The sequence below is a fragment of the Neopsephotus bourkii genome, unplaced genomic scaffold (genome assembly GCF_033783945.1).
Source record: "Neopsephotus bourkii isolate Nb327-2 ecotype Australia unplaced genomic scaffold, CSIRO-AGI_Nbou_v1 NB_1556, whole genome shotgun sequence".
NCBI classification, from domain to species: domain Eukaryota; kingdom Metazoa; phylum Chordata; class Aves; order Psittaciformes; family Psittacidae; genus Neopsephotus; species Neopsephotus bourkii.
In genome coordinates this window covers 1-14217 of record NW_026902032.1, presented here as the reverse complement: position 1 = coordinate 14217, position 14217 = coordinate 1, and the positions used below count along the sequence as shown (strand labels likewise).

The 14217-nt window shown below is 45.7% G+C and overlaps 1 protein-coding gene across 1 annotated transcript in view; it reads left to right on the top strand.

The window, feature by feature from the left end:
- LOC133221790 (ubiquitin-associated protein 2-like) overlaps nt 1-7407 on the top strand; it is a gene marked incomplete at its 3' end in the record, with an annotated part of 60246 nt that extends 52839 nt beyond the window's left edge. Inside the window, exons 9-11 of the mRNA XM_061370962.1 lie at nt 3692-3881; nt 5141-5351; nt 7139-7407. Coding sequence (XP_061226946.1) covers nt 3692-3881; nt 5141-5351; nt 7139-7407 — 670 coding nt within the window. The remainder of the gene's footprint in view (nt 1-3691; nt 3882-5140; nt 5352-7138) is intronic.
- Nucleotides 7408-14217: the final 6810 nt, after the last annotated feature.

Here is a 14217-nt window from a genome sequence, read left to right as displayed (position 1 = left end):
TGCAGGACTCTACACTTTCCCTTGTTATATTTCATCAAGTTATTCCCCGCCCAACTCTCCAGCCTGTCCAGGTCTCTCTGGATGGCAGCACAGCCTTCTGGTGTGTCGGCCACTCCTCCCAGCTTAGTGTCATCAGCAAACTTGCTGATAGTACACTCAATTCCCTCATCTAAATCATTGATGAATATATTAAATAATACTGGTCCCAGTACTGACCCTTGAGGCACTCCACTAGATACAGGCCTCCAACTAGACTCCGCCCCATAGACTACAACTCTCTGCCTTCTCTCCTTCAGCCAGTTCACAGTCCACCTCACTACCCGATCATCCAGACCACACTTCCTCAATTTAGCCGCAAGGATGCTGTGGGAGACCGTGTCAAACGCTTTGCTGAAGTCAAGGTAGACCACATCCACCGCTCTGCCATTATCCATCCACCCTGTTATTTCCTCATAAAAGGCTATGAGATTGGTCAAGCATGACTTCCCCTTGGTGAAGCCATGTTGACTGCCCCTCATAACCCTCTTATCCTTGATATGCCTTAAGATGGCACCAAGGATAAGGTGTTCCATCACTTTCCCAGGAATGGAGGTGAGGCTAACCGGTCTATAGTTACCCGGGTCCTCCTTCTTGCCCTTTTTGAAGACAGGAGTGACATTTGCTTTCCTCCAGTCCTCAGGCACCTCTCCCGTTTCCCAAGACTTGGTAAAGATGATGGAGAGCGGTCTAGCAATGACCTCAGCCAGTTCCCTCAGCACCCGCGGGTGCATCCCATCTGGACCCATGGATTTATGGATGTCTAGATTGCTCAACTGGTCTTTAACCCATTCCTCATTGACTAAGGCAGACCGCTCCATTGACCTATCTCCATCTGAGGTCTCAGTGGTACAGGGCTCTTCAGGACTGCCTCCAGCAGAGTAGACAGAGACAAAGAAGGCATTAAGTAACTCTGCCATCTCTGTATCTTCTGTCACCAGGGCACCCATCCCGTTCATCAGCGGGCCTACATTGCCTCTGGTGTTAGTTTTATCTGCCATGTATTTGAAAAAGCTCTTTCTGCTGTCCTTGACCCCTCTCGCCAGCTTTAATTCCAAGGAGGCCTTAGTCATCCTAGCAGCTTTCCTACATCCTCTAGCAGCAGCCTTATATTCTTCCCAAGTGGCCAGCCCTTCCTTCCATGACCTGTAAACTCTTCTCTTCCACTTCAGCATACCCAGCAATTCCCTGTTTAGCCACGCAGGTCTCCTGACCCTCTTCCTTGACTTCCTACGTGTCGGGATGCTCTGATCCTGAGCTCGGAAAAAGCAGTCCTTGAACGTCAACCAACTATCTTGGGCCCCTTTACCTTCAAGCAGCCTAGCCCATGGGATTTCCCCTAGCAATTGCTTGAAGAGGCCAAAGTTTTCCCTGCTAAAGTCCAGGGTTGCGATTCTACTTGCTATTCAGCTCTAACAGTTATTTTTTTCCTTCTTAGTAGCTGGTGTAGTGCTGTGTTTTGGCTTTAGTCTGAAAACAATATTCATAGCATTCTACTTTTTTAGTTGTTGCTAAATAATGCTTACCCTGATCAAGGTCTTTTCAGTTTCTCATGCTCTGCCAGTGAGGAGGGGCATGGGAAGCCAGGAGGGAGCAGAGACAGGACACCTGACCAAAACTAGCCAAAGAGGTATTCCATACCGCAGCACATCATGCCCACTATATAATCCGGTTGGAGCCACCTGGAAGGCCCAGATCACTGCTTGGGTTGGGCTGGGTATCAGTCGTTGGGTAGTAAGCACTTGTATTGTGCATCACTTGGGTTGATTGGTTTTTTCCCTTTTAGTTTTTTATTCTCTTCCGTTGTTATTGCCCTTATCATTATTATTAGTATTATATTGTATTTTAGTTATTAAAGTGTTCCTGCCTCAACCCATGGGGTTTACATTGTTTAGATTGTCCTCCCTATCCCACTTGAGGGTGTGTATATGGTAAGAACTAACGGCTGCATAGTGCTGAGTTACCAGCTGGGTCTAAACCACAATACTGTAGAAGAATCAAATTCTGATGTTTTGGTTTTTGGTATGAATGTGCTGCTTTTTTTGGTTGGTTTGGTTGTTTTTGCTATGTGTGTTGTTTTGTGGTTCTTTTTGTGATTATTATATTTTTTCTTATGTGCCAAGATAAGAAATGTTTAGGCATTAAGGTTTCTATGCCAATGAAAGTGATGGAAGCAGGTCTTCAGCAGAAACCTGAAGTATATTTAGGATAAACTGAAGTCAGAGTTTTTGGAGTAGGTTTATTGTCTGAATGCTTTGGTTTTCCTTAGATAAACCTATGCTAGTGGTTAGCAATTCATTCTAAATATAAGATAATTAATGTTTCTCATCCTGATCACCTATGTGTGGTAGATTAATTTTGGATATGTGCCTACCATCTGAGAAACTTAGCTTTTATTTCTGCTGCTTTTGTGACTTTCATGTGATCACACATTCACTCGATTGGTGCATGTGTGGCTTTATTCGTACCCACCCTATACAGAGGTAGGACTTAGATCCCGTGCTGGAGGTAAGGGATGCCATGTGCAGGGACCTTGACAGGCTTGAGAGGTGGGCCAGTGAAAACTCATGAAGTTCAGTAAGGCCAAATGCAAGGTCCTGCACTAGGGTCAGCACAAACCCAAGCAGGACTACAGGCTGGGCAGACACAGGATTGGGAGCAGCCCTGAGGCGAAGGACTTGGGGATGTTGATTGATGAGAAGCTCAACGTGAGCTGACAGTGTGTACTTGCAGCCCAGAAAGCCAACCATATGCTGGGCTCCATGAAAAGGAGCATGACCAGCAGGCCTAAAGAGGTGGTCCTGTTCCTCTACTCTGCTCTGGTGAGACTTCACCTGGAGTACTTCATCCAGCTCTGGAGGCAACAAGAGGGATGTGAAGCTCTTGGGGTGAGTCCCAAGGAGGGCCATGAAGATGATCAGAGGGCTGGAGCACCTTCTATGAAGATAGGCTCAGAGAGCTGGGATTGTTTAACTAGAGAAGGCTCAGGGGAAGCCCTTAGATCAGCCTTCCAGTACCTTAAAGGGGGCCTACAGGAATTCTGGAGAGGGAGTTTTTGCTAGAGCATGTAGTGAGAGGACAAGGGGGAATGGCTTTAAGCTGAAAGAGGGAAGATTTAGATGAGATAACAAGGAAGAATTTCTTTACTATGAGGCTGGTGAGGTACTGGCACAGTTTGCCCAGAGAAGCTGTGGCTGCCTGGAAGTGTTCAAGGCCAGGATGAATGGGGCTTTGAGCAACCTGGTCTATTGGGAAGTTTTCCTGCTCATGACAGGGGATTGGAACTATAGATGAGCTTTAAGGTTCCTTCCAACATAAATCATTACATGATATTTATGTGTCTCTGGTTACTTGGTTATATTAATCTTATAGATTATTTATGTGATAATAATGTTACAAATTTGATAATGTTTGAAAAGAGAGCAAAGAAAATTTATATTTTAACTGTAGTGGAAGGTTTTGGCTAGCAGAATTTTACTTTCTGGCAAAAACCTCTATTTTACTTCTTTTTGTATGGCAGACAAGCAACATTTGAAAAGACTTAGTAATAATTCTGTTGCTGGTATGGCAGCTTTAGTACTGTTAGTGCTTTCTTCAATTTCAGTGCAGCCTAATCATCAAGTTTACTCCAGCCAAACTTTGCTTTTTCTTATAGCATTGATTTGGTAACAGTGATTCAAAAGCCTGTGACCTCTATCCAAGAGACAGAAGGCAACTCATTTGAGGCTTCACAACATCAGACCTTTGGCCAAGCCCTAGTCTTCACAAATTCACAGCACAGCACCCAGATGGCATCAGGAACTGGCATCGCCAGTGCTGTAAACTCTTATTCTCCTCAAAGTCTGGTAAAATTATCTTATGCTTTCTAAATATTCTTCATGAGTAAATATTTCAGGTTAAACAGATTTTCCAGTAGTGATCATTTATGAGATGATTCAGTATTTATAAAATTCAGGTTGCAGTGAATTATTAATTCCATTCCTTACATTCACACATAAAAGAAGATTACTTTTTTTCTGGCTTTGCGAAGTAGTTGTTTCTTGGTTTCCACGAAGTACTTGTGTTAATTTTTGAGTAGAGAGCAGATGTGTTTACTGCATGCTGAAATGATGAAATTGCTTGTTTATACTGAATACTTCTATGCTAGAAAACTGCAGTGTGTTATTTCCTAGCACTTATCTGACTGCTTTTTGTGGAAACCTGTTTATTTCCAAGTCAGTTGTGAGGGCTTGAAATAGGTCATTTGCATGTATTCTCTGAAAATCAGTTCAACTATTAGTAAATACATGCTATTTTGGGATGCATGGATTAAAGTGTATCAGTATTGTTGCAGTCAGTGGTGGAAGTTGTATTGTTGTGTCCTGGTTTTGGCTGGGATAGAGTTAATTTCTTCCGAGTATCTGGTGCAGTGCTGTGTTTTGGCTTTAGTCTGAGAACAATGATGATAACACACCAATGTTTTAGTTATTCTTGACTGAGGGCATTTCAGCCTCTCATGCTCTGCCAGTGAGGAGGGGCACAAGAAGCCGTGAGGAAGCAGAGACAGGGCACCTGACCCAAACTAACCAAAGGGGTATTCCATACCACAGCATGTCATACCCAGTATATAAACTGAGGGGAGTTACCTGGAAGGCCCAAATTGCTGCTTGGGTTGGCCTGGGTATCAGTCAGCAGGTGGGGAGCAACTGTATTATGCATCACTGTTGGATTTTTGGTTTGCTGTTTTGTTTTCATGGTTTTTTTTTGCTGTTTTGTTTTCTTGTTTGTTTGGGGTTTTTTGGGGGGGGGTTGTTTGTTTGTTTTTGTTTTTTTTTTCTTTTTCCTTTTTTCCCTTTAGTATTAGTAAAATATTGTACTTTAATTTTGTTAAACTGTTCTTTTCTCAACCTGTGGGTTTTACCATTGTGCAGTGATAACCAGAAAGGATCTGGACATATGCTACAACTGCTGAATGTTTCATTGTTCCTTTATTTGTAATCTAGGAATAAAGAGGTTTTGGTTGCTGCCAGATTGCAGCTGTAGGCATTGATCCCCTATGGTTATGTTCAAATTATTTATTGAACACTTCACTCCTTCACCTCTTCTTTTTTTTCTCTTTTGGCAGTCTGCAGTTGTTTGTTCTGGCTTTGGAGAACTCAGATCCTCTAAATTGGCAAACTCTACTGGATCCCAAACCTTGGACCAATTAAAATCTCCAGCATTGGGTCAGTTTACCTCTCAAGAAAACAATAGTAGCTCTACCACCACCACAACTACCATATCATCCTGGGATCTAAAACCACCCGTTACTCAGTCCTCAGTCCTTAGTCAGTTTGGTAAGTGTTGTGACATAGTTTTCTCTCTCTTTTTTCTCTCTCTTAGCATGTAAGGTTTCTTAATGTCAGTGACAGTTTAAAATGGCCTTAAATTAAAAGGTTTTTCTAAAAAATATAATCCAAATAATATAACTGGTTACAACATAGTAGGAGTTACACTTACTTGCTGGTAATAGACACTGTGAGTATATCACAAACTAAGTTTTGATAGGCTTAAATCTATCTATAAATGCCATTTCATCTTTAGAAGTTGTTGAGCCTTTCTGTAATGACATCTTTGATTTAATATGATTGAATATTTAAGTGGAACTTTGATGTGACTTTGTTTCTCAACAAATGTTGGAAAATACTTATTTTCATTGTGGCTATGCTGCTTCCAGATGAGTATAAGGTTGTACCACATTTTGTCTTTTTTCCCCCAGTTTTTCTCTTCTTACCATTACATGAATTTTGAATGAGTACTATATAATTTCTTCATAATGTGGATCACATCTCAGTGTTCTTTCCCTAGTGTGAAGTCTGCGTGCTGAGAATAGTGCAGGTTACCCATTTTGTCTATTCATAATTGCATGGATTTTTAATTTAATTGAATAAAATTAGTAAAAACAGTGAAAATTACAAACTTGGATTTTTCAGTGTAGTTTCTGGTAGCATTTTCATTGGGAAGTGTGATAGCTTTTGTATCTCTCGTGTGTATGCTTCCAGATAGATAAGCAGCCAATTTGGTAGCAGTTATAATCTTTTATACACAGCAATTCTGGGAAAAAAAAAAAAAGAAAAGTTTATGTACATTTTAAGCCGATTTCTAATGGACTTTACCATCTGAATAAACTAAAAACTTTCATATTGCACATGCTGTGGACCTCTTACGGTTGTTGGCTAGTGCTCTGATCCACTGCCTGGCTTTCAGCAGTGTCCAGTGTCTCTTGACTTTCAGCTAGACTGAGATGGTAGATGACTTCCTATTTGTGTTGAAAATCTCCATTGTAGGGGTAGGAAATCCTAACTCATAATACCCATAAATTGCAACTCCAGACCCCTTGTAAATAATCACAATTTATCAGCAGTTAATTACAGTGAGACTCGCAGTGTTTGATTAATCTGATTTTTGAGGCCTAATGTTTGATAATATTGTGTGACTGTATAGATAGGTTTGTTTTCATATTTTTGAAAAATAATAAAAAAAAAGCAAACCTACACAAATAGCTCAGCCCAAAAAAGCACACAAAAAAAACCAGCCCACAGCTGTTTGTTTAAAGTAGAGAATATAAAATGTTGGCATTATTGATGGCTTGGCTTTGCGAGCGAAGATTTGGGAAGGGCTTTAACTACTCTTACTACAAGCACAATGACCAAGGGCATGTGAAATAGGCAAATCTGGTTGGAAAAAAGGGTGCTTAGGCAATCAGGAAGTGTCTGACCAGGACTGTCATCTCCTGCGCCATCTCGAGCTACCCATGCGCTGGTCCACCCACATGCAAGGTTGGATCTGCAGCTTCCCATGCACCTTGTCATCTACCTTTTTGACCCTCGCCTGTCAGTTACAGACAAGTGAGAGTAAGCCCTTCCAGCCTGCACAGTGGATTTTTTAGGTGAGGTGCAGCTTGCGCATTGCAGTGGTAATATACAATGTGAAACTTGTGATGTCTGAAAGAACTTGCACACTCTATAAAATCATAGCTGTTGAGTGTGTCAAGTCACCCAGGTTATTTCATAAAGAGTCAAATCATGAAGAGCAGAGTTTAATGCTTTAACTTTGATGTTTATTTTTTCTTAATGCTGACCAGACTTTAAATCCCAGCCTGAACCATCCCCAGTTCTAAGCCAGCTGACCCAGCGACAGCAACAACAAACACAGGCTGTTCCTGTTCCTTCTGGGCTGGAGTCCTCCTCCCAGATAAAACTCCGAGAGCCAACACCAGCAGACAAATCTACAGCTGTTGGCAAAATGTCACAGCTCCCCACTATATCTATGGATAACCAAGCAGTCACTGCCCATCAAACCCAGCAGAAAAAGATAAAACCACCAAAACGGAGGATAGGTCCAGTATCCAAGGTGGGTAATTGAGATGTGTCTTCTTTTATGTATAAACATACAAAAGCTTCTATCAGAAATAGGATGGCCAGCAGGACTTGGGAATAGTACATGACACTTGTGTTCAGTTTTGGGCCTGTCGTGGTTTAACCCCAACCAAGACAGCTTGTGCACTTACTCCCAGTGAGTGGTGCCAGGCTGGAAGCAATCGAGGCCCACGTTAGTCCGTCCCCCCTCCTTCCCCAGGGGCTGCCCCCCCCCCGCCCTTCCCCACTCCCAGAGGGATGGGGAGGAGAATCGAAGGAATGCAACTCCCACGGGCTGAGATAAGAACAGTCTAACAACTAATGTACAATACGAATCACCACTGCTACCACCAACGACAACAATGATAAGAGAAAATAGCAAGGGAAAGGAGTACAATACCACGCGCCGAACCACCAGTCCGACCCGGCCGACCCCCTGTCCTTCCGGGTACCTCCCAGTTCCCCCCTGGGCATGACGTGCTGTGGTATGGAATACCTCTTTGGTCAGTTTGGGTCAGGTGTCCTGTCTCTGCTTCCTCCCGGCTTCCCCTCCTCCCTGGCAGAGCATGAGACTCACAAAGTCCTTGGCCAAACCAAAACATCATTTTTATCAGCTTTGTTCCCAGCCTGAAAGTCAAAACACAGCACTGCACCAGCTACCAAGAAGGAGAAAAAATGACTGCTGCTGCTAAACCCAGGACATTATCCACCCCTTATTCCATACCATTCACGTCATGCTCAGATCCTACATTTTCAATATACCATCACTCTGATCTCAGTGCACTTCTATCTTAGTGCAAAGACTAGTCCCTATAAAGCTGCTGAGTCCATCTGGTCCATGATGTCAGGCTCCATCTCTTGTAACAGTCTTTCAGAACAGGAGAGGCCGTGTGCAGTATTGGGTCGTTGCCTGCTGATGCTGATCATTCCCTTACTGTAGAACTTGTCTGGTTCTGTCAAAGTTCGCTCTCTGTTGGGATGATGGTTGAAGGGAAGTCAGGGCTAGTCGCTGGTGGCCTGAAGACATCTGGTTGATGGGCTATTAAATTATTACACAGCAGGCAACAACATACAGTTAACCTCATTGGCTGTTTTCCCCTAAAATTAAATCCCCTTGAGGTACACATCGGACTTCCCCATCATCCCGCATTACCCACCAAGTGTATCCAGGTCCCTGAGCAAAAGCAATCCCACGAGTGGGTTTGCCTTTACTTGAAGCAGGAATAACCCAGACTGTCTTCCCCAGCAAATTCTTCATATGCACCACAGGAACTTTGTCCCCCTCTACAATATGTAAAAGTTCCGATTGGGCTGGGCCAGCTCTGTTGGCAGATCCTCTGGTGTTGACCAACCAGGTGGCCTTTTGTAAGTGTGTATCCCAATGCTTGAAATTTCCCCCACCCATTGCTCTCAGTGTAGTTTTTAACAGCCCATTGTACCTTTCGATTTTCCCAGCGGCTGGTGCATGTTAGGGGATGTGATATACCCACTCAATGCCATGCTCTTTGGCCCAAGTGTCTATAAGGTTATTCCGGAAATGAGTCCCATTGTCTGACTCAATTCTCTCTGGGGTGCCGTGTCGCCACAAAATCTGTTCCTCAAGGCCCAGGATAGTGTTCCAGGCAGTGGCGCGGGGCACAGTGTACGTTTCCAGCCATCCGGTGGTTGCTTCCACCATGGTAAGCACATGGCGCTTACCTTGGTGGGTTGGTGGCAGTGTGATATAATCAATCTGCCAGGCCTCCCCATATTTATACTTCAGCCATCGTCCTCCATACCAAAGAGGTTTTAACCGTTTGGCTTGTTTAATGGCAGCACATGTTTCACACTCATGAATAACCTGGGCAATAGTGTCCATTGTTAAATCCACCCCTCAATCATGGGCCCATCTATATGTTGCATCTGTGCCCTGATGGCCTGAAGTGTCATGGGCCCACCGGGCCAAAAATAATTCACTTTTATGTTGCCAATCCAAGTCCATCTGAGCCACTTCAATCTTAGCAGCTTTATCCACTTGTTGGTTGTTCTGGTGTTCCTCAGTGGCCCGACTCTTGGGTACATGGGCATCTACATGACGTACCTTCACCACCAGGTTCTGCACCTAGGCAGCAATATCTTTCCACAGTGCAGCAGCCCAGATAGGTTTACCTCTACGTTGCCAGTTGCTCTGCTTCCATGGCTGCAACCACCCCCACAGGGCATTTGCCACCATCCATGAGTCAGTAGAGACATAAAGTACTGGCCACTTTTCTCGTTCAGCAATGTCCAGGGCCAGCTGGATGGCTTTCACCTCAGCAAACTGACTCGATACACCCTCTCCTTCAGCAGTTTCTGCAACTTGTCATCGAGGATTCCATACAGCTGCCTTCCTTCTCCGATGTTTTCCCACAATACGGCAGGACCCATTAGTAAACAAGGCATACTGCTTTTCACTTTCTGACAGCTGATTATATGGTGGGGCCTCTTCAGCATGCATCACCTCCTCCTCTGCTGACATTCCGAAATCTTTGCCCTCTGGCCAGTCCATGATGACTTCTAGAATGCCTGGATGACTGGGATTTCCTATTCGAGCTCATTGTGTAATTAGTGCAGCCCATTTGCTCCATGTAGCATCAGTTGCATGATGCGTAGAGGAGACCCTGCCTTTGAACATCCAGCCTAGCACGGGCAACTGGGGTGCCAGGAGGAGCTGTGCCTCGGTGCCAGTCACTTCTGAAGCAGCTCGAACACCTTCATAGGCTGCCAGTATCTCTTTCTCAGTTGAGGTATAGCTTGCCTCGGATCCTTTGTATCCCCGACTCCAAAAACCAAGGGGTCAACCTCAAGTCTCTCCTGGAGCTTTCTGCCAGAGGCTCCAGGTAGGGCCATTCTCCCCAGCTGTGGTGTACAATACATTTTTTACATCTGGCCCAGTCCGAACTGGTCCAAGGGCCACTGCATGAACTATCTCGCGTTTAATTTGCTCAAAGGCTTGTTGTTGCTCAGGTCCCCATTTAAAATCATTCTTCTTACGGGTCACATAATAGAGAGGGCTTACAATCAAACTGTAATTTGGGATGTGCAGTCTCCAGAACCCCACTGCACCCAAGAAAGCTTGTGTTTCTTTCTTATTAGTTGGTGGACACATTGCTGTTATCTTGTTTATTACATCTGTGGGGATCTGTCTACGTCCATCTTGCCATTTTATTCCCAGAAATTGAATCTCCTGTGCAAGGTCCCTTGACCTTACTTCATTTTATGGCAAAACCGGCTTTCAGCAGGATTTGGATTATTTTCCTCCCTTTCTCAAAGACTTCTTCTGCTGTATCACCCCACAGTATAATGTCATCAATGTATTGCAGGTGTTCTGGGGCTTGCCCCTGTTCCAGTGCAGTCTGGATCAGTCCATGGCAAATGGTAGGGCTATGTTTCCAGCCCTGGGGCAGTCGGTTCCAAGTGAACTGGACACCCCTCCAAGTAAAAGCAAACTGTGGCCTGCACTCTGTTGCCAAAGGAATTGAGAAAAACGCATTGGCAATATCAATCGTGGCATACCACTTGGCTGCCTTTGACTCCAGTTCATACTGAAGTTCTAGCATGTCCGGTACGGCAGCACTCAATGGTGGTGTGACTTCATTCAGGCCACAATAGTCTATTGTTAGTCTCCACTCTCCGTTAGACTTTCACACTGGCCATATGGGGCTATTAAAGGGCGAGCGGGTCCTGCTGATCACTCCCTGACTCTCCAGTCTATGGATCAGCTGATGGATAGGAATCAGGGAGTCTCGGTTGGTGCGATATTGCCGCCGGTGCACTGTTGTGGTTGCAATTGGCACTTGTTGTTCTTCGACTTTCAGCAGCCCCACAACAGAAGGATCCTCTGAGAGACCAGGCAAGGTGGACAGCTGCTCAATTTCCTCAGTCTCCAAAGCAGCAATACCAAAAGCCCATCAGTACCCTTTTGGGTCTTTGAAGTACCCTGTCTTGAGGTAGTCTATGCCAAGGATGCATGGAGGCTCTGGGCCAGTCACAATAGGGTGCTTTTGCTATTCTCTCCCAGTCAGGCTGATTTCAGCCTCCAATACAGTCAACTCTTGGGATCCTCCTGTCACTCCAGAAATATAGATGGGTTCCACCCCTTGACAGCTTGATGGCATCAGGGTACACTGCGCACCGGTATCTACTAGAGCCTTATACTTCTGCGGGACTGATGTGCCAGGCCATCTGATCCACACAGTCCAGTAAATCCGGTTGTCCCCTACCTCCACCTGAATGGAGGCAGGGCCCCTCTAATAGTCATCACAGGATTGGACGCTTAAGTCATGTTGAAAGGGATTATTCCTCTTTATCACAGGAGCTGGAGTAAAATCAGCTCTTCCACTCCACCTGGGAAACTGCTCACCAGAGACTGAAGCCGTAGCTCTCATGGGACGATCAGTCTTGGCCTTTGTTCCTCTTTTCAATTCACTCACCCATTCCTCCAAAACTGAAGTAAGTTTTCCATCCCACTTTGTCATGTCTTCTCCGTGATCCCGCAGGTAAAACCATAGGGTAGACCGTGGCGTATACCTCTTGTATCTCCTTTCTCGAACAGTGGGACGCCTTTTGTTAATAGCTGAAACATGTGTTGGTACACGTGTGTTGGTTTCACACCTCAAGACTGCCTCTGATAAGAAAGAAAGAAGGGTCATTGTAGTGGGTGATTCCGTTCTGAAAGGAACAGAGGGCCCGATATGCAGAGTTGACCCTCATCATAGGGAAGTGTGTAGTCTGCCTGGAGCCCGGATCAGGGATATCACCAGGGTGCTCCCCAACCTGGTGCACCCAACAGACTACTACCCGCTGCTGGTCTTCCAGACGGGTGAGGGGGAAGCTGATTCTCGCAGTCTGAGGGGGATGAAGAAAGACTACAGGGCCTTGGGGCGGATGGTGAAAGACTCTGGGGCTCAAGTGATCTTCTTCTCACTCCTTCCATCTTCCACTGATGATGTGGGACTGAATGGGAAAATTCAGTCCATAAACGATTGGCTTCAAGGCTGGTGCTGCAGTCAGGGCTTTGGATTCTTTGATAACGGCTGGTTTTATAGGGCACCGGTCTGGACAATGGCATGTGGGAAAGGTTTATCACACAGAGGCAAAAGGATGCTGGGGCAAGAATCAGCAGGGCTCATTTGGAGAGCTTTAAACTAGATTCGAAGAGGGATGGGGTTGTAGCTGGGCTTGCCTCAGTGGGACAGCGCTCTGGAACTGATGAAGACTGGGAGGCCTCCTGTAATCCTAGGGTGAAATCGGTGTGCTCAGCTCGCTCCCTGAAATGTCTGTACACCAATGCGCGCAGCATGGGAAATAAGCAGGAGGAGGTAGAAACCTGTGTTAAGTCAGGAGATTATGATCTGGTGGCAATTACAGAGACGTGGTGGGACAGCTCACATGACTGGAATATAGTCATGGAGGGCTATGTCCTTTTCAGGAAAGATAGGCCAGCCAGGCGGGGTGGTGGGGTTGCTCTTTATGTGCGAGAGCAGCTACAATGCGTTGAGTTCTGTCCGGGGACAGATGATGAGCGAGTTGAAAGTCTGTGGGTGAGAATTAAGGGACAGGCTGGCAGGGGCGATACTGTTGTGGGGATCTGTTACAGGCCACCGGATCAGGGTGAGGAAGTTGACGAGGCCTTCTACAGGCAGCTGAGAGCGGCCTCACAGTCACAGGCCGTGGTCGTTGTAGGGGATTTTAACTTCCCTGATGTTTGCTGGAAGGACTACTCAGCAACCCATCCACAGTCCAGGAGGTTCCTCCAGTGTATGGATGATAACTTCCTCATGCAAATGGTGGATGAGCCAACCAGGAGAGGAGCTCTGCTCAATCTCATCCTCACTAACAAAGAGAGTCTGGTCGAAGCAGTGAAGGTTGAGGGCTGCCTTGGTTGCAGCGACCATGAGATGGTGGAATTCAGGATCTTGTGTGGTAGGGCCAGTAGAATAGCAAGTAGAATTGCAACCCTGGACTTTAGCAGGGAAAACTTTGGCCTCTTCAAGCAATTGCTAGGGGAAATCGCATGGACTAGGCTGCTTGAAGGTAAAGGGGCCCAAGATGGTTGATGTTCAAGGACTGCTTTTTCTGAGCTCAAGATCAGAGCATTCCGACACGTAGGAAGTCAAGGAAGAGGGTCAGGAGACATGCGTGGCTAAATAGGGAATTGCTGGGTATGGTCAAGTGGAAGAGGAGAGTTTACAGGTCATGGAAGGAAGGGCTGGCCACTTGGGAGGAATATAAGGCTGCTGCTAGAGGATGTAGGAAAGCAGCTAGGATGACTAAGGCCTCCTTGGAATTAAAGCTGGCGAGAGGGGTCAAGGACAGCAGAAAGAGCTTTTTCAAATACATGGCAGATAAAACTAACACCAGAGGCAATGTAGGCCCGCTGATGAACGGGATGGGTGCCCTGGTGACAGAAGATACAGAGATGGCAGAGTTACTAAATGCCTTCTTTGTCTCTATCTACACTGCCGGAGGCAGTCCTGAAGAGCCCTGTACCTCTGAGACCTCAGATGAACACACGTCAACGGAGCGGTATGCCTTAGTTGATGAGGAATGGGTTAGAGACCAGTTGAGCAATCTGGACATCCATAAATCCATGGGTCCAGATGGGATGCACCCGCGGGTGCTGAGGGAACTGGAGGAGGTCATTGCTAGACCACTCTCCATCATCTTTACCAAGTCTTGGGAAACGGGAGAGGTGCCTGAGGACTGGAGGAAAGCAAATGTCACTCCTGTCTTCAAAAAGGGCAAGAAGGAGGACCCGGGTAACTATAGACCGGTCAGCCTCACC